The following is a 21,607-nucleotide window of genomic DNA, read 5'->3' on the forward strand; positions in this document are numbered from 1 at the left end:
AATTTCTCAGGCCTTCTATGCTACAGGTGAATTTATGACATTCAACAACTCTGTATGAATATTTCTGTCTTGTATTAAGTATCGATACTAGTATATTGTAAAACTCTTCTGTGTATATTTCAACTAGGCTGTGACTATAATACTGCATTGACTTTATGCCAATTCTAATATCAGTCACCTAGGACCGGTACGAAATTGAAAAAAAAGTTACGGAAATTCTATGAAAAGGAAAAGGTGAAAAAAGAGAGAGAGGATAAAAAGAAGCAGAAGTGAGGGAACAAGAAAGAAAAGGTTTATTGCATCAGTTGTCGTAACAGCCGGCAATTAGATCTCCGCGGTCCCACGCCGGGACTTTCTTCGCCCCGGGGCTCCGGCTCAGTGAAAGCACGCGATGCCGGACTGTTAGGCGACGACCTCACCAACTATTCATGAGATATATGGACCTCAGGGTCGTTGGTTCGAACATCTCCAAGGGCAAGAACGTTTGTCGTCATTGTGATAAACCTGCGGTAGTTGGACGTCGTACTGATTGCACATCAAGAAGTCCTACCACGTATCCCTGTAATCCCCTTCTTTCTGTATCTTTTCCATTTTGGACAAATCAGAGATTGTGAGTTTTTTCTCAGAATAATTCCGTTTTTTTTCCCCTCATCTTTGCACCAACACTTTCCACATTTAACTTTTCATTATCATCCCCGTTTCAAAATCAGAGCATCTATTTGTGTTTGCCCGGCGTCGGATCAGCCGTCGGCCTTTGCGGGTCTAAGTTGTGGTTTCTCCAAAGATTAGTACGTAATTGGCAGTGGACTCTAGGGGTGCTATGCATAGACATTTCGCTAGCCCGCGCTACGAGCGTGCTAAACTTGTCCGGGCTATCGAGTGATTACTTGTACAGGATTCATATCATATCATATCGCTAACACTGGTTTATGAATACGGAAAACGTTAGTTCGTTGATCATCCACCGGAAGCCCGCACTAAGAATGTCTATGAATATTGTCCTAGATGACTCCGAGATCTGCAGAGAGTGAAGGCTGGTTCACAATAAACGAGAACGAGAAGCAGAATGAAAACGAGAAGCAGAGGACGTGAATATGAAAATTTTTGATTCACAATAAACCGAGAACGTAGACGACTATGCATATCGATATGCTTGTCAATAACGATATGTAAAGTCGATATTACGCATTCTGATGTTATTTGTGTATAATTGACCAATGGCGTTCTCTCATGAGTACAAGGCAGCCAACATAAACACAGGTTAACTAACTTCGAAATTTCAACTGAAATATTTCATTAGGTACGGTACTATAAATATGCCCATGCATCTTTATTATCACAACCTATTTTAAGTCTACCATAACGTAAAATAATTAGAGAAGAAACATTTGTAATAGAAGAAAAATTAACACAACAGTAGTTATTGAATTGAAGCATGAATATGTAGTGTGTAATACAACCAATACAGTAATAAAATATGATTCACTTACGATCAGTGTTCAAAGACGCAGCTATTGAAAGCCACGTATTCTCCTTCATTTTCTCATCTTTATACGAGGCGCGCCGCTTATCGTAAACGTGAGGATTTTCCTCAACACTCAATATTAGAATCTCATCAAATAAAACTTGCTCCATGATGCACAGCACAGAACAAAATAATGCACGGTCTTCTTGCTACAAAATATATGATGACAAAATAGCTTTTAGATGGCAATAGAATGAATCTAGTGGGCTGTGATCGGAAACGTGAACGCCAAAGTTGAAAATTGGCCAACTCTCCGTTCCCGATCCTGGGCTCCGGCAAGCTTTTGGTTAATTGTGAATGCTCACATTTAAATGTACATATTTTAACAATTTTACCGTTTTCGTTATCGTTCCGATTCTCGTTTCCGGTTTATTGTGAACCAGCCTTGACCGGATTGCCGGACCAGGGCAGACCACTAGCAGAGGTATGGTATTCAAAGTTGTTCGTAGGAAAGGAATGCGTAATACGGCGGATAGTGAAACCTGCTTAGCCAGCAGCACAATTGACATGAAACTCATTTCACAACGGGACCAAGAAATGCCTTCTTGAAATGCAGTGTATAGTGATGAACTGATGATTCCATGCCGCTACATAAGTGCCAATGCCAAAAGTAACGACATTTCATATTTTTAAAGGTTATTTCACGACGCTTTATCAACATCTTAGTTTATTTAGCGTCTGAATGAGATGAAGGTGATAATGCTGGTGAAATGAGTCCGGGGTCCAGCATCAATAGTTGCCTAGCATTTGCTCATATTGTGTTGAGGGAAAACCGCGGAAAAATACCTCAACCAGGTAACTTGCTCCGACCGGAATCGAACCCGGGCCACCTGGTTTTGCGGCCAGACGTACATTTCATTTATATCTCTAAAATGTATTAACATGGAAAGAAAGCAAATTGAAAATATTTAAACACAAAGTAGGAGAACGTTTTTGCATTTTCCCGAAAAATACGATTTTGCATGTGGTACGTTCTGTTTCGTCGACCTGGTTGGCAAGTTGGTATAGCGCTGGCCTTCTATGCCCAAGGTTGCGGGTTCGATCCCGGGTCAGGTCGATGGCATTTAAGCGTGCTTAAATGCGACAGGCTCATGTCAGTAGATTTACTGGCATGTAAAAGAACTCCTGCGGGACAAAATTCCGGCACATCCGGCGACGCTGATATAACCTCTGCAGTTGCGAGCGTCGTTAAATAAAACATAACGTTCTGTTTCTAGAACTCTCATATTAAAATGGAGTAAGAGGACTACGCTTTATATCGATGTAAATTTTGTTCTGACAGTGAAAAATTAGAGAAGGGAAAATGATCAGCAAATAAAATCAAAATATTTCATTTTTCTTAAGTTGGGGAGGGAGGTTCAAACCCGATAATCCCCCTTGCGTACGCCCCTCCTATTCAATATTGACGCAGATGTCCAAGAATGGCGTAATCAGCACTGTGACCAATAGTTTTTTTTAATTCATTGTTAATTTTCTAACATGTACAGTATTAGTGTTTTCTGGTTGTGCTAACTCAACAATGTGACATTGAAATTTGTGTTCAGGTTTCTGCCCAGAGACCGTCCTGATATGAGGCGTGTAGTTGTTAATGTTATGTTTTATTTAACGACGCTCGCAACTGCAGAGGTTATATCAGCGTCGCCGGATGTGCCGGAATTTTGTCCCGCAGGAGTTCTTTTACATGCCAGTAAATCTACTGACATGAGCCTGTCGCATTTAAGCACACTTAAATGCCATCGACCTGGCTCGGGATCGAACCCGCAACCTTGGGCATAGAAGGCCAGCGCTATACCAACTCGCCATGTAGTTGTAAAATCAGATAACTTACATCACTTTTTTTTCGAAATGAGTTAACATTATATTTCATATCTTCATATGATTCTACAACTGCTATTGCACTGTTATGCTCCAAAGCCAGATACATCACATGGATATGTACTGTATGATGAAAAATAGTATTGGTTCCAAATCCTTGGTTCCCTGCAAACGTTTTTGTGATGTACCTGATTTTACAACTAAACGCCTCATATAACTTATTGTATTATATTTTGAAGAGTGGTTAATTAATAACCTAGTGCACTCGCATTCACACTCATATTCACACAAATTTCTTTTTCAAGAAAAATTCCCCGAGAGCCGTACCCGAGAATCGAATCCGAGACCTCCAGCTAGAATGCTGGCCACCAGACCACGGTGGCAGTCATTAATAGTTAGGCATTAATTATTTTAAGATTAAAATACCACCTCAGATTCTGAAGGCAGTTCACAAATTTACAGATTCCAAAGCAGTAACTGTTGTCTATCCAAAATAACCGCCGTCAATAACATCAGCAAAGCATTTAATATTCTTCCGCATTACTCCGTTATGTACGGGTCTTCTACATAGTAGGACTTCGGTTAATCCACTGTAAGCTAGTCATTTCAGCTGTCAGATGACGCTGTCGAATAATCATTGTAATAAATTCGCCAAATAATCGTGACACATCTATTGCATAAAAATGATTGTAATGAATTCTCCAAATACTTGTGACGCATCTACTGATTAAGTTGTTACCATACACACAAGGCAGAACATTAACGAAGGACATCCATCCATGCCTAAGGTGGGATTTAAACCCGCGCCACGCCACTCAAATAGAGCACGCTTTAGGCTGCGTAGCCACCTGGCCCGGCCAGAAACAGTGTCACATTTAGTCCTGAAATACCACCCGTGAAAAAAGTCAAAGTCAACCTGTCAAGAGATTTCTAGACTTAGGATCGAATTCATAGGCAACACTTATCGTAAGAAAATCCTTAAGCAGTTGCTTATAATCATTTCCAATTCATAAATCCCACTGAAATGAACACTTATTCAAATAAGGCAGCCTGTCAGCTTACTCAAGTGTTTCCTCGTATGCATTGTAATCAGCTGATTCAGTATACAGTGGATGATTATTATGATTTGATTGAATTTACTGAGTTCTATAATGAAAATGAAAATGTGTTTCAGTAAAACAAAAAGATATATCAGAGATATGGAAAACCATTTAGAGATATACAATGGCCAACAATTTAAGAGTAGATACCGTTTCAACAAGAACAGTGTTGTGGATATCCTGGTGTCTCTCATTGAAAATCACAATATAACCATGAGAGGCTTACCGATTTAACCACTGCTGAAACTACTGGTTGCTTTGAGATTTTATGCTACAGCATTATTTCAGGTAGATTTATGTAATAATACAGCAATAATTTATTATAATGTAATAATAATCTATTTTTGGCAACACATAAAGCTATTCTCGTTTTGTTATTATTTTGTAGTTGATTTGTGCAGATTTACCGTATATTTACTGTATATTTCATAACTAGTTCTCTTAGCTCATTTCTTTCTTCTTCTCTAAAATGCTTCCTGACATTTTGTATAATTTTGAGCTCTATAATATTTACTTCAGTATCTATGTTAATAATGCTAATTTAACAATTTGAAGGTCTGGAAAACAATTGAATATGCGCAAGCGCTCACGTCTAGCCATGTTGCCATATTTCTTTCGATGTGAAGGGAATGCTTAGTGCATATAAAAGAGTAGCGTCTCTGCAATGCGATCTAAAATAAGTGCTAAGGAAACACTCATTACTTAAGTGTTTCCTCATTTTATAAGTGACGACTATGAATTCGACCCTTAGTCCTGAAATACCACCCGTGAAAGAAGTCAAAGTTAACCTGTTAAGAAATTTCTAGACTTATGCATTATACATTGTAGGATGATGATGATGATGATTATTATTATTATTACTATTATTATTACTATGATAATGACGATGATGAACAGAAAGTTTACACTAACTTCAATTTATTATGGATAATACTAAAAGTCACGAATAAACTCTTTGGCTCTGATTTGAGCACTGTGTGTTTTAAATTCGTGTAACGAAAAACAAGTGAACTATAATTATGTACTGTACACTAATTTGCAACTACTCTGGCTTCACGTGATAGTATCACGCACTCACTGAAAGTTATGTCCTCTACTAGGACAGGTCTGTCACACTATCTTCCTCTGTCACATGCACACCATGGGAAGGTACTTGGTTTGACCACTTGACACTGATAGCTTACTGTCGTGGGAGATACGCTACAGCAGGCACAGAAGTTTTCCTTCTTTTTATTATTACTCGAAAATGACCTCAATCTGCATTAATCCAACTTAATTTTGGTGGAACTGTTTATTTGCACGCACCTGACAATTGGCCTTCATCTTGACAGTAAATAACGATTTATTTACGTCAAGGACGACAGACGGTTAAATGAAAACAATTACTATAAGTATGAATATATCAATAAAATATAGTTACAGTGACAAACTTTTAAAAAGTATTAAAATACGTAAAAAGTAACAAATGGTGAAATAATCTACTAACGTCCCTCAAGAAGATGGATCGAGTCCGTAACAGGCCACGTGGCTTTAATACATGTTTGGAAGGTGATGATGATGATGATGATGATGCTGATGATCCAGTAAAAAAAAAACTTTCGGTATAATCTATAACACTTCAGAACTTCACACAGTTTCTGTATCCAGGACAATTAGCTTGACCTGAAGGGTCACCAGAACGGCGACAAACGGAGTTGGGCAAGTGGATTACCGACTTGGAAGTCACATACTTTCTTTCCCACAACCCAATTCCTCTTGCTAGCGCTCGCATACCTTTCAGTTATTTTGACGTAGAACTACATCCTTCTCTTCAGTACATATGGATCGGGGTAACTTGGGAATTGAACGTCATGTAAAAATGCAACTCCTTCTTCTTCTACTTCTACTCCTTGTATTCAGCTTCTTCTCCTTGTCTTTCTCTTGTTTTCCTTCTATTCCCCTAGTTTTCCTTGTATTCCCCTTGTTACTCATAGTATTCAATTTTTTCTTGTTTTCTCCTTATTTTTCTTGTATTACCCTTATTCTCCTTTTGTTCCCTTCGTCCTTCTTGTCGTCCCCTTTTCCTCTTTGTATTCTCCTTATTCCAATATTGTATTTCACTTGTTTCATTTGTTTTTCCCGTGTTCTCTTTGTATTCCTCCTGTTCTGTTTGTCGTCCCCTTGTCCTCTTTGCATTCTCCTTGTTCTAATTGTATTTCATTTGTTTTATTTGTTTTTCTCATGTTCTCTTTGTATTCCTCCTGTTCTGTTTGTCGTCCCCTTGTCCTCTTTATATTCCTCGTTCTACTTGTTTCCCCTTAGTCTCTTTGTATTCCCCTTGTTCTCATTTTATTCAATTTGCTTTACTTGTTTCATCTTATTCTCTTTGCATTCCCATTGTTCTACTTGTATTCTCCCTGTTCTCCTTGCCCTCTTTGTATTCTACTTACTTTACTTATTTTCCCATTATTCTCTTTGTTTTCCCCTTGTTCTCCTTGTATTCTCCGTTTTCCTTCTTGTTCTCTTGTCCTCTTTAGATTTCCCTGTCTTCCCCTTGTTCTCCTAGTATTTCCCTTGTGTGATCGCTCCCATACATAGTCCTACGTAAAGATACGCAGTATAGTGAAGCTATACACCTGTTGATTTTTCTCTTCCTCTATCCTCAACGATTCATTAATTCATTCATGAACTCAAGCACATTTGTTTTCAGTAGCTACAAATAACGGGTCCAAAGAGTAGACGGCTTGGCTTTTCGAGTGCCGGACCCGGTACGGCTCCTTACATTTGGTTAGCTTTGGCCCATTGTGCGCCATATATATATATACGATGTTTCTCCAAATCCAACGGTGGCCTGGAGTGGCTTTGGTGAATCCGATGCTGACATGTGGGCCACTCTACCGCAATCTGAGGTCCCATCCTCGGTGAGTTCTTAGGAGCCTGACTGTCTCGCGCAGATGACGTATGCTCCCGTTCCCAGCATGCTCTCGTGCCTACTGCAGGTGGGTATGAGGAGTATAGCATGCGCGCCGCGAAGAGTCCGAGCTGAGTTTTCCTTATAGGATACCTATAGGAGACGAATAGATTCCTTTTCGGATTACATATTTGAGAACTTTATTTCCCCAAACAAAAAGTTCTCCCTCCCCAAAATATGGGCAAATGTTTACTAGACTACAGAGAAGAAAGAAACCACAAATGTCGTGGAATCGCTCCATCCAAATTTAAATTGTTCCTTTTATTATCACCAACCCAACGTATTTCTCTTCATTGACACTCTGTCTGAATTCCAAACCTTAACATAAAGTAAAAATCCGAAGCAGTCATCAGAATGTACGAGCAAGAAGAAATCGTAAAATCTGTAACAAGTGTAAGCGAATTACGATTTTGAAAGAATAGTACGCTGAAAACAGAATAAAACGAGCAGATTTTATTAAACATTATCTTATGAAAACAGATGTTCTAAACTTAAAGAGCAATAAATAATTTATTAAAATGGACAACAAATATTCGCCAAAGCATTTTAACCACATTGACAAAGTACGTTGACCAATGATTTTAACTACCCCTATGTAATTTCGTTGCCAGTCCTAAGTCTGGTAAAGTGGAAAGGAAAGAGATATGTGTCATTAGGGAATTATGAAACCTTGGCACGCCTAACAATGTCTCAGGGCAGAAGTGGCACACCTAACACTATGTCGGAGGTGACCGTGGCGCATTTCGGTGTATCGGTGGAATGATAGAGGTAGTCGGAAGTACCTGAGAAAAAAAATTCTGCAAAGCCTGCTTTATCCTCCACAAATTCCGTCAAGACTTGGCGGAGACCGAACCCGAGCCGCCTGGATGGAAGACCAGCGTTCTGGCGCTCTAGCCACAGGCACGGCAACAAATTAGATGACCCTTTAGGTTGTATTAATTCTCCGTGATGATGGAACTTGTATGTAGTTGCAAAACGATAAAGGAATTCAGTTCCGTTACAAGGTACAATTCCCAAAATTCTGCTTCTATACACAATCACCGTGATGGCCTAAAAATTTAATATTAGGTTGTAGAGCTTAAAATACAGCATGTGCTCATAAAATATTTTTAAATTATTAACATTTGGTATTCAATTCGATATTCACTGTCCAGAATATTAACCCTTTGCAGCACAATAAGCTAAAAAAATTAAAATAAAAGGTAATTTTTTATGTTTGTCATATCATGGATCATAACAAAGCTTCGATCAATTTTTTTCAAAATTTTAACTCTCCACACAATTAAAAAAAATTATAGTCACTCTGAGCGACCACTATTGCCACAGTAGGGATTTTTATATAACTGTAGAGAAAGAAAGAAAACTGTGGTTCTTCTGAACAAGCACTATGCTGTAAAGGGTTAAATGAACTGTTGAGTACGGCTTACATAACATTGTGATATATATTAATCTATATTTATACTTTTCATTTCTTAAAGGTACAGAAAAAGTCGAAGTTTAATTATATTGTTATTTATCTTATCACGTACTTCTGCATCTGTTCAAACAAAACTCAGTAATTTCCATCTGTATACACAAGGCATACTAACAACACGCAACATTAGCGTCACTGAAGTGTGAGTCTGGATACCCACAGACGTCTCGCTCAACTGTTCACAATAGGACGCAAACTGCTGAAAGAAGGAGAAACTAAAAATATCGCCAATTTGCTATTAACAAAAGAATGAAGAAAGGTAACTTTTATGTAGTCACCATAGCAACGAAGAAAGGAAGTGGTACGTATTAGTTTGTCACGATTTCTTTCGCCCCTTTGTATGAAGATATAAATCACTGAATTAAAGAAGCATCAAGATAAATTATTAATTTATTAATTATTATTTCATCGTTGGAACTGTCTATACAAAGAGATGACATCCCTCATGGGTGGGTGATTTTTTCAGGAAATTCTGCGATACACAAAACCTCTTAAAATAAAAAATAAAAAAAATGAGGCTAGATCTGCTAACATAATGTCTATACGCACGCATTCCATTTGATTAATGTTGTAGTAGAAGCATAACCTGATCCATGAATGAACAAATAAAAGTTCCTAACTAACGAATGCATCGACGCAACTCCTGTTAGGGGCAATGCTGTAATTATTGTTATAATTCTGCAGTGCTCGGGAAAAGTGACATAAGTCAGTTTCTACAAACCTTTTTTGATAATTTATTGACAACTTACACTGGTTTATGTCGATTTGATTTTTTTTCTGTATGAATTATTGTAATGGGAGGAATACTTATGTATTTTTTTTTCCAAGCGAGCAGATGTTCCGTAAGTTGTCAATAAATTATCAAAAAAGGTTTGTGGAAACTGACTTGTGTCACTGTTTCCCAAGCACTGCAGAATTCTTCTCGAATAGTTATCAGAAAAATGTTTCAATTTAATGTCAGTTAATTATAAAGCGATATTACCTTGAAACCATCTACCATTCTCTTCGTTAGCAGTTAATTTCTTTTAGTAAGACCAGTTTCTATCTGATGCTTTTCCAATTCACTGCGGGCTAAAACAAGGAGATGCTCTATCAACTTTACTTTTTAACTTTTCTCTAGAATATGCCATTAGGAAAGTTCAGGATAACAGAGATGATTTGGAATTAAACAGATTACATCAGCTTCTTGTCTATGCGGATGACGTGAATATGTTACGAGAAAATCCACAAACGATTAGGGAAAACACGGAAATTTTACTTGAAGTAAGTAAAGAGATAGGTTTGGGAGTAAATCCCGAAAAGACAAAGTATATGATTATGTCCCGTGACCAGAATATTGTACGAAATGGAAACATACAAATTGGAGATTTATCCTTTGAAGAGCGGAAAAATTCAAATATCTTTTAGCAACAGTAACAAATATAAATGACACTCGGGAAAAAATTAAACGCAGAATAAATATGGGAAATGCCTGTTATTATTCGGTTGAGAAGCTTTTGTCATCTAGTCTGCTGTCAAAAAATCTGAAAGTTAGGATTTATAAAACACTTATATTATCGGTTGTTCTTTATGGTTGTGAAACTTGGACTCTCACTTTGAGAGAAACAGAGGTTAAGGGTGTTTGAAAATAAGGTTCATAGGAAAATATTTGAGACTAAGAGGGATGAAGTTACAGGAGAATGGAGAAAGTTACACAACGCAGAACTGCACGCATTGTATTCTCCACCTGACATAATTAGGAACTTAAATCCAGACGTTTGAGATGGGCAGGGCATGTAACACGTATGGGCGAATCCAGAAATTCATATAGAGTGTTAGTTGGGAGATCGGAGGGAAAAAAGACCTTTGGGGAGGCCGAGATATAGATGGGAGGATAATATCAAAATGGATTTGAGGTAGGTGGGATATGATGATAAAGACTGGATTAATCTTGCACAGGATAGGGACCGATGGCGGGCTTATGTGAGGACGGCAATGAACCTGCGGGTTCCTTAAAAGCCATTTGTAAGTAAGTAAGGTAGAGTTAGGCATTTCTAAATTATTGCTCTCCCAATGAGAATGAATACAATCCCTATTTCTGCTATCTCATTCCACTGAAGACGAAACGACCTTGGAAACGTCATATGCTGTATAGGCTATTACACCAGCTATGGTACAATACAAAAGTGTTTTAACGCCAAAATTTCTACTTTTTCTTGCCGGAATTTTAACTCGGCTACCACGAGTAAAAAATCAGGATTTTGTATGAACAGTGAACACCCGTAAGGAATTCCACGCATTTACGATAATAAATTAAGCCTCACCAAATACTTGAATCCTTGTGCCTTAAGACAGGCAGGCATGCAGGCAGGCAGGCAGGCAGGCAGATCGTGCCGATATGTTCACGTGTAGTTCCTGCGCGCGTGGGAGACTCTCACACCGTGATGTAACAATAAGAAGCACATGTAGGCCAGGCTTAAGTGGGGCGAGTCTGTGCTGCATAATGCATGTTGCAGCGGCGATCAGTACCAAAAGAAACCATAAACAAAAAGCGTTGGTACGCAATTACTTACTTACTAGTATGGTGGAGTATAAATTTAAAGAAAATATCAATTTCTACTTCGCAGATTCTTTTCCTGTCACTAGTCTCACGGTCCGAGTGTCAGAGACTCTTCCCTTAGTAAGAGATCGTGTGCTAAATGAGAAGAGTCACAACATTGTGCCAACGTGTGAAAAACAGACAAAAATAACCACGAAATGTAATTTTTTTCTGCTAATGGCGGGTACTTGACCGTTCGTACTTCACCCATATGAAGCGAATTGTGTAGTTAATATTAGAGGAGAAAAATTCGCTCCGGCTCCAGGGATCGAACCCGAGTCCTTGGTTCTACGTACCAAGTGCTCTCACTATTGAGCTACGCCGAAGTCCAATCCACAGCACCGGATCGAACCTCTCTCCTCCAGTGTTTTTTCCCTTTGTGGCCTGACTCCAAGTTGGGCATATATGTTGACATTTTTATATGAAGTCAACTGCCATTACACAAGGAGCGCACTCAGTTGAATGACTTGATGGCACAGTAATCTATACAGTTATACGCACTGTTGATCGAAGAATCTATGTAAATATTATTATTTTTTGGTCCTACAAAATACATCTGTTATGGTACGGTGCTGTGGATTGGACTTCGGCGTAACTCAATGGTGAGAGCCCTTGGTACATAGAACCAAGGACCCGGGTTCGATCCCCGGCATCGGAGCGAATTTTTCTCTCTAATATTAATTGTTCCCATAACAGATGTATTCTGTAGGACTAAAAATAATAATCTTTACGTAATTGTGTAGACCAATTTACCGAAGGAGTCGTTGCGCTATAGGAGGCTCGTCTACGTTACACCCGAGATGAGATGAGATGAGATGAGGGAGATTTGTCGGGAAGTCACAGGAAAATCGGAGCTCCCACAGAAAACACCTGTGTTACCTGGCCCACAGTCTTACCCAACGCATTTTATAAATCGAGTGTACGTCAAGGATTGAACCCGGGTCCACAGGATTATAAGTCCAACTCTCTAACCACTAGACCACCATGACCGTGTTAAATAATAATAATAATAATAATAATAATAATAATAATAATAATAGGCCTAATAATAATAATAATAATAATAATAATAATAATAATAAACACCTGGTTGCGAGACATAAATAAAACGTTGGCAGAGAAAGGACTGCAAGAGCGGAATTGGGAAGACAGAGAGAATTGGAGGAAAAAAATAAGAACGTAAGATATTGATCACAGGAATATGTGATATTAAATTGTAAACCTGTTTGTAATAATAATAATAATAATAATAATAATAATAATAATAATAATAATAATAATAATAATAATAATAATAATGTATATATCACTTTTAATCTTAATGACATATCCCGATTTGTAATAATCAAGTCCTGATGTCCATCCATTGAATAAATTCAATTTTATTTTTTAAACCATAGTACATTCTTCTGTTAACTTTTTAATCATGCAATTTAAGCTCTTAGATTTTTTAGCAAGATATCCAGTGTTGATACAGTAACAAAAACAAGGAGAGATTCATTGTCACAAGAAGCAACAAATAAAGAAGCAAGCAGGGATTACCGACGATAGGAATGGGAACGAAACAATTCGATAAGGAAGAGTGAGCGACAGGAAAGGTCACGAGATAACTCGAATGATATTCAAGAGTACAGTCGAAAGAGAAACGGCATCGAAATTCAGATGCGACCGGTTGCTTCACAAGCTTTTCTTTTGTTACGTAATTTAGCCGTCTTTTACTCCAGTCTCACTGGGATATTACATGCACGCAACCTCCACGCAGTACGTGACAGTGAGTGAGGTAAGTGTTCTAAGAGAAACGAAAAACACAAGAAAAGTTGACACAAGACCACCTATTAGAATCGCAAACAAACAGTGCAATGTCAACTGAAAAGTCTTTTTTAATTAGTCTAGACAACAGCACAACCAGGGCTTCTCAAACTTGGTCCCGGCCATAGCTCGGTCAATCACCTGACAGCATCTCTCCAGGGACGCAAACAGATACTGTAGAATTGTTATGGTAACTCAATTGGTGTCAGTGTCCTGTCAAACCAATATCTAATTTTTTCGTGACTGCAAAGGAGCAAGAACGTGATGCTGACAATTATTCAACTCTTTTTTAAAGTTTGGACTACGAAAACATGGAGCTCTTCCCTCTTGGTGCCTTTAGGTATTTATAGCTGCATGCAAGGCACTTCTTACTAAGAAACCTGAAGTACTTTAGATACCATCTAGAGCAGAGGTCGTCAGCACAGAGCACCCTGGGGCAAGCGTCTCTTCCCCGCGGAGAACACACTGCACTATGGTGCACTCGTAGCTACTAGCGGGTATGCTCTCTACCTCTTCCTGCTGCACGACGGGGCACACGGGACGGCTCAGCTTACCCTTTACCCATTTCAGCGAGTGCTGATGACCACTGATCTAGAGCAAACAGTCTCTATACTATTCCATTATGTTCTCATATAGATCTTTCAACTTAAAATCTGAAATCAACATAAGATGAAATGTATAATAGAGAATTCAGTACTAAAACAAGCAAATGCATTTAGTTATCTGGGATGTCAATTGTTACACGAATGCGAGAAATATCTTCCGAAACATATTATTAAATTTCAACAAAAATTAGAAATGTTAAATCAAATTTGTTATTCTAATAAAATAATAATACTGCAAAACTTAAAATATATAACACTTCAATAGTTACGACTCTGTAGTACATCAGTCAATCGAATCTAAAGCAATCACCATGTCGCTTCAACCATGTTTTATTTTTTCTCTGATATTCTTTTAAAAGCAGTAACATGAGCTGCTTCCAGGAAGCCAAAAGAAGGATACCAATGACCAAGGAAACTTTTAATAGAAAAAGGAACATCTGTGGACCTCTGGAAAAATAACTAAGGAAAAGACTAGTAAAATGCTTTGTGTGGAGTGTAGAAATGTATGGGGCAGAAACATGGACATTACGACAAAGTGAAGAGAAGCGACTAGAAGCATTTGAAACGTGGATATTCTGAAGAATGGAGAGTGTGAAATGGACAGACACAATAAGAAATTGAAGCTGTGTTGGAAAGAGTGGGTGAAGGAAGAATGATGCTGAAACTGATCAGAAAGAGAAAAAGGAAATGGTTGGGTCACTGGCTGAGAAGAAACTGCCTACTGAAGGATGCACTGGAAGGGATGGTGAATGGGGGAAGAGCTCGGGGCAGAAGAAGACATCAGATAATAGACAACATTAAGATATATGGATCATATGCGGAGACTAAGAGGAAGGCAGAAAATAGGAAAGACTGGAGAAAGATGGGTTTGCAGTGAAATACCTGCCCTTTGGCAGAATATTTACGTATGTATTCTTTTAAATGTTTCATAGTTGTTGCACTTCATTCTACTGAGCATGTCTTTGATGTATTTTGGGGAGGGAGTTATCTCTTCCTTTCTTGCTAAATATTTTCCTGCGATTGTGTTGACTATAAATATGTTATGTCTAATTAAATGACCGAGGATTTTTTTTCCTTTTCTCTAAGTTATTCATTAGTGTTTTATTATGAAACTTTTCTGATTTCATAATGGCGAATCCTCGGCCCCATTTTGCTAAATACTATCTCACTATTACCAATTCCATCGACGTTAAATAAGTTAGTAGTTGATACAGCGTCGTTAAATAACTTACTAAAAAGAAAACGTCGATTAACTCAGCTGTTATACCTGGCTTGCGAAATCAAATTTCGCTATTTATCGTAGCTCCCCAAATTGAACACGACGCTGGGTGGGCACCGATCCCATACACTGACAGAAATTTCATAAGAAAATTCCTACCCCATGATGACTCGAACCAGCGCGCATTTCGTAACGCGAATCCAAGACCTCACGCAGCTATTTTATTTTGAGTTATATATATATATATATATATATATATATATATATATATAATTTAAAATAAAATTACTTTATCTGAACTTTAAATAATAAGAAAGTAAGAAAGTGAAATTTGGTTACGGATAGGAAGTGTATATAATAACGTAACAATCCAGGTGCGTTCAGTTCTCAGTCTGCCTTCACGCACTAATAAATAGAAACCGGTTGAATTGATGTTAAATACCGATACCATAGAAACTTTCCTCCTCCTTTTCCCACTGTTAAACGAATTTTCGTAAGAATATGTTACAATGCAGATCTTACCAAGATAAGAAAATGCTGATATTGACATTTGTATTAAAAGTATTTCCAACAAAAAAATAAAACGTAATAGCTTATTGCACAATCCACGGCCTCCGTATACACAGAATCGTGAATCATCTACGTTAAATTTATAAAAATTGGAGGAACTTATCCTGTAGCAATTCTTCCACTTGTGCAAAGGAAGGAACCAATTTTTAACATAATTTAGTTTCAGACTCCTCCACAGCGCTGGTCTCATAATTAAGCAAACCATGCTTGAAATTATTGTCGTGAATAATTCGGATATCCTGTTTTGTTCTATTCTCTGACATAAAAGGATTTCCTCAGACATAAGTATTTCCTTCTAATGTCTGTTTATGAGGAAAAAAAAAAAACAACCAACTTCTGAGTTTCATACGTTCACTCCTACAAAACGTCCTAGAAGACTTGGTTCCTACTGTCTCATATTTATTCGTCAGAGGAAAAATTGTTTAGTGAGTTTTATTTCTGACTGCTAACAGGGCCTTATAGAAACAAGTATTAGAAGATATTACCACAGTCTAGTAAATACAATACGTAGTAAATATGCATCCATAGATAGTTGCTAACCACTAGGATCGCTAATATCGCCTCATTACAGACAATGAGAAATAGTACGGCACATCTATTGTTCCTAGCACCCTCACAACTCAAGCTTCGTGACTGTATATACTAGATTGTGATATTACCTCTGTCACTCGCAGTGATTTGGTGTGTACCGTCTTTACCTAGGGAACGAGCAAGGTGATTCAGGGAGTTGGGCCTTCAGGCCGAAAAATACGTCTTTCCCTAGAAAGGAAGTAAAATTTACCTACTTCGCTACGAAAGTTTGTAGTTTATAATATAATTTAGGCTATTGAACCGATAAAATATCGCGCAGATGTTTTATTATATCTCTGCCGATGACTTGACAGTTGAATTTGATCGTGAGCGTCACAGTAGTAGAAAGCAAGACAAAAGCTATCTGATTGCCTTCATTACAATGCTCTGGTAAAATGTAAATGTAAAATATTTCGATATAATGAGAATAATACGGTATTAATGTAATGGGATTTTGCCACTATAAGTTTTGTATTCTATTTAAATAAATTAATAGTAATAAAAAGAATTGACATGTTAGCTTCATTATAAGTAACAACTATTAATCAGTAATTAATATGTTAAGCGAGAATTTATGTAATTTTGACCTAAATGAAGTTATTGTCCAACAACCCCTTACGGCACTTGGAAGCGAGTTCCAAAATGCCCTTAGATATTCGATTATTATTAAATATCTGTATCTTAGTAAATTTAAGTCATTGATATAATTTCTCCTTGTCTTTTAGAATTAAATAGGAATTAAAACATTTAGTAGATCTAAATGTTGAATCAGTTGAAGACTAAATTGACAATTATTAATCAAATTTACTACACCATGTATTCATAAAGGAGTGTACAAGAATACTAAATGTTTAGTCAACTATCCGAAGACAGGTCTGAATCTCACAAGTGATACCAACAAGACATCACTTATGAGGCAACTAGGCCAGGAGATAATGGGGTAGAGTAGCAAGTCCCTTTCCCCCTCCTTTGCATACATCACCAATTAGCTACATATTCCACTAATCAGACTTCAGATGTATACAAACAACTGTTTTTCTTCTTCTGACACATATCGTCAAGTGACATGTAGGCCTACTGCCTGATAATAGCTAAACTGTACATATCAAATACAATGATGTCCGACAAATCAGGAAGATACAGAAGAGCAGGCAGATTCCTTAAAGGATTACTAGATGAGATAGAAACAAATCTACAAAGGTCTACGGTTATGGTGGTGGTAGTGGTGGTAGCGATGATGATGATGATGATGAGGAGGAGGAGGAGGAGGAGGAGGAGGAGGACGACGACGACAACGACTACAACGACGACGATGACCCTACAATACAGCAAAGATTTCGTTGTATTGGAAATGCTATTGTCATAGTTTTGTAGAACGGACTCTGTGATCAGAATATTATGGTACACTTACCTATAGACGTAGGGTCCCAGTTCATCTAGCACTGGCTTCTTGCCTTCGTTGAGGAACTCCTGAGCGTTAGTCACATTGTATACGTAAATGCTAATGACTGGATTTACAGGGGGCTTTCGCCACCATCCGAACGTTTGCGATCCGTTCCTCAGAACGATTTCCTGTAACAAAAGATTAAAAATGATCATGGACAAGTAGATGACTCAGTAGTAAAACATTGGACACGCAATCGGCGGGGTTCGGGTTCAAATCCTGCGATTAGAAAATATGATCGGGATTTTTAGACAGCGACATCCTTGAATACCTCCCTAATAGCACAGTCTAGTATATACAGTCGCGAAGCTCAATACGTAGTAAATATGCAAACATTAGATATGTAGTTGCTCACCACTAGGATCGCTAATATCGCCTCATTACAGGCAATGCAAAATAGTACCGTCACAGTCTATTGTTTCTAGCACCCTCAAAACTCAAGCTTCGTGACTGTATATAGTAGACTGTGTTAATAGCTTGCTTCAAATCTTCAATTGTCTAGTATCGATTTTTCGAGACATGCTGCTTAATTATTCCCCAAAGGGAAATCACATCGCTTTTGCTGAGGAAAATTTCATACAGGACATGGCGCCGCGACAATGATGGTGTCCATTCTGGATCAATAAAAACAAGCTGAAACGTAAAGTGTCAACCATTGTCACACATCTGCTATGACATGTTCAAAATGGATGCACATCAACATACAAATAAGGGGGGGGGACAAGACTTTCGGACTTTACTGTACAGTCGTAAAGAATTTACAAGAGTGGCGTGATTTATAACAATTATTGTGATAAGTGCGTAAGATAAAATATGTAATTTTGTAGTTAAAAATCGAAAAAAAAATCTGTACGAAGCAACTATGGAATTCACAATAAATTTATAGCTTCAGAATACCTGCTGAATAGTTCATTCTTTATCTGTAATATTCTTATACCCTTAAAACTAAAGAATAAAGGTATTTTACAAACAACTTCAAATTAGTGTAACTCTGAAAATATTGAGAATAGGACCATGTTTATACGACATTTTTTGCTCAAAATGTTTTTGGAAATTGTTCCGTCAGTGGCGGTAACTCCTCGTCAATCACTCTGTATATGCGCCGTCTGGTACGAATAAACGAGTAGAAAGAATGAAGTTCTTCCCTAAACGATCTCCCATACTTATTGCTAAATTTACGTCATCAGTAGGCCTATAATATATTAGTTGGGGATTTTAATTGTGACTTTTTTTGCTTGGTTATCTAACGACGCTGTATCAATTACTAAGGTATTTAGGTAGATAAAATTGGTGATAGCAGGATGGTATTTGACGAGATGAGGCAGGGGGTTCGCCTTATGGATGGGGAAAACCTCAGAAAAAACCCAACCAGGTAATCAGCCCAAGCGGGAATCGAACCCGCGCCCGAACGCAACTCTAACTATGTGTTACGACCACAAGACTGTTCTGGGGTCTTTTGACCTATTAATAATAGGCTATAATATAGTGAACAATTTAAAATTAAGTGATGCGTGGAATTTAACTCATACAAACGTACAATATATTCGTACTCATGTAAGTAGTAATTCTGCATCGAGAATAAACATACCGCAAGCATTGAAAACAAGTTTAGGGACTGTCAAGTGTATGGGTATACTGATCATGTAGCAGCTGGATGTGTACTTCAACCCTATTGGACGTTTTCCTTGGAAACTGAATGTCAGTCTGTTAGAAATAACTGAAGTGGTTGGAGCCTTCCGATGAGTGTGCATGCAATGGAAGATAAATGTGAGTACATATAAAGATATTGCAGACTGGTGGAATTATTATTCTGTGAAACCTCGGGTTAGAACATTTTAAAAGAAAGATCGTACGAGCTATTATAGGAAGAAGTACGTTTAATTAATTTTTATTTTAGTTTTATTCGTGAGATTCAACATCAATATATACTACCTCTGATATGCGAAGTAAGGTTACAATATTTTAAAGCAAAAATCTTATGATATATCGGAAACGAATGCAGAGCCTTGAAAATCGCAGTATTGTGTTGTAAAATGTCAGCATTGAGAGAGGGAACTTATATCACTTAATCAGAATGCATAAAGAAACGAAGTAATGGTATGATATTACAAGTGAAAGAGCAATATGGACTTATAGTAAATAAACTGATATACAGTAACAAGGGTGTTTCGAAATGACTGTCAAGATTTATTTACTCATAACAATAATAATATAAATATATTTGAATATCTTACTTTGCCTTACCTCTCGCAAGTTACAGAAAATTAAAAACAAAGTAATAGAATAACAAAAAAATAATTAAAAGTAAAGTATATAGCACCTTATCAGGGAAAACATTAAAAACTCCAGGTAGTGATGGCTTGCCACAAATTCTAGCGCACATTTTGGAATAGCGTAGGAAATAATATGATTAATATCCTGAATGTCATAATATGAAGAGAATATTTTGTGATACACAAAAGCGTGGCGTAATAATATTTGTTAAAAATAAACAAAACAGCTTTAATATAGACAACTATAGCCGATCACATTGCTGAAGTACGATTATTGTAAGTTACTGGCGAGAGTAAAAGCAAATAGACTGAAGTCGCTTATGAATAGAATTCATACACCCATCACAATACTGTGGAGTGAAAGAAAGAAATATTTTTGATGTGATATGTTCAGTAAGGGATTATATAGCTTCATGGGGGTAGTTATTACGAAAACGGGATTTCTGGAGCACGCGACACTGAAGGATGTTTTGACGAAAAAAAAAGTGGAACAATTAAAACAATATTGACCCCACTTGACTTTCGCCGAGCGTTTGATAGTGTTGGACATGACTGTCTTTATGAATTTCTCCGATAGAATGATTTTAGTGTAACTAAAAAGGTAAAGGTAAAAAGGTAAAAGTATCCCCGTAACATGCCATGAAGGCACTTGGGGGCCATGGACGTAGAGCCCAATTTTACTAATGTTATATTAAATGTTTCTACTCCGATATAAACAGTGCTATTTAAATTAATGGATATCAGACATCGAAATAGTATATTATGACACAAAATTGGGAAGTACTTTTTTCATTTTCCGAGATTTTGTAATGCACTTCACAAACGTGTATTGCACTGTATTTTTGCACGATATTATATTTTGAAAATAATATTTTTAAACATCTTAATATACAGTAGGCCTACGTACATTACACTATGAATAGCTGACTGAAGGTTAGCAGTCTGGCCTACGTACAAACTTCTCAATCAACTTCAATGTGAAAGAATAAAAATGATTCGGTTACTTGTAATATTTCGTGTTCAATTGGAATAATTATTTATTTATTTAAGTAAAATTTGAATTGTTTAAATAAAGTTCAGTACATTTCAAATGAGATTTGTTTCGTATAATGTACATTAATTAACAATGTGTTTTGCGTATGAATTTTACATGCATTGTGGAATTGAAGTATACATAAAAGGCAGTGGTTTCATTACAATTCCAGAGCAGTTATTTGTAAAAAAAAAGCTATGTTTTATTTAACGACGCTCGCAACTGGCGAGGTCATATCAGCGTCGCCGGTATGCCGGAATTTTGTCCTGAAGGAATTCTTTTACATGCCAGTAAATCTACTGACATGAGCCTATCGTATTTAAACACAATTAAATACCATCAACCTGGCCCGGAATCGAACCCGCAATCTCGGTCATAAAAGGCCAGCGCTATACCAACTGTGCCAACCAAGCCGACGTTATTTGTAATATTTAAAGATACTTATCTAGGTTGGCAACTCTGAATTCAGTAAAATCAACTTTCAATCGTGGCGGCCGTTTGCTGTAACGACGAGAAAACATACTATCGTGCAAAAATAGATATTAAGAGATCGATGAGACGGAAATGTCCAGTATCTATGAGTCTGTTTTAGCCATCAATCCTTTAATTTATCAGCTACATTTGGTATTACAATTAGATACA

The 21,607-nt window shown here is 37.3% G+C and overlaps 1 protein-coding gene across 2 annotated transcripts in view; it reads right to left on the bottom strand.

Annotated features, from left to right (window-relative positions):
• emp (epithelial membrane protein) overlaps positions 1-21,607 on the bottom strand; it is a 286,297-nt gene that overhangs the window by 34,973 nt on the left and 229,717 nt on the right. For both annotated transcript variants that reach the window (XM_069828804.1, XM_069828803.1), the window contains exon 3: positions 17,627-17,787. In XM_069828804.1, the coding sequence (XP_069684905.1) occupies positions 17,627-17,787 (161 nt within the window). The remainder of the gene's footprint in view (positions 1-17,626; positions 17,788-21,607) is intronic.

Source organism: Periplaneta americana, chromosome 6 (genome assembly GCF_040183065.1).
Source record: "Periplaneta americana isolate PAMFEO1 chromosome 6, P.americana_PAMFEO1_priV1, whole genome shotgun sequence".
NCBI lineage: Eukaryota > Metazoa > Arthropoda > Insecta > Blattodea > Blattidae > Periplaneta > Periplaneta americana.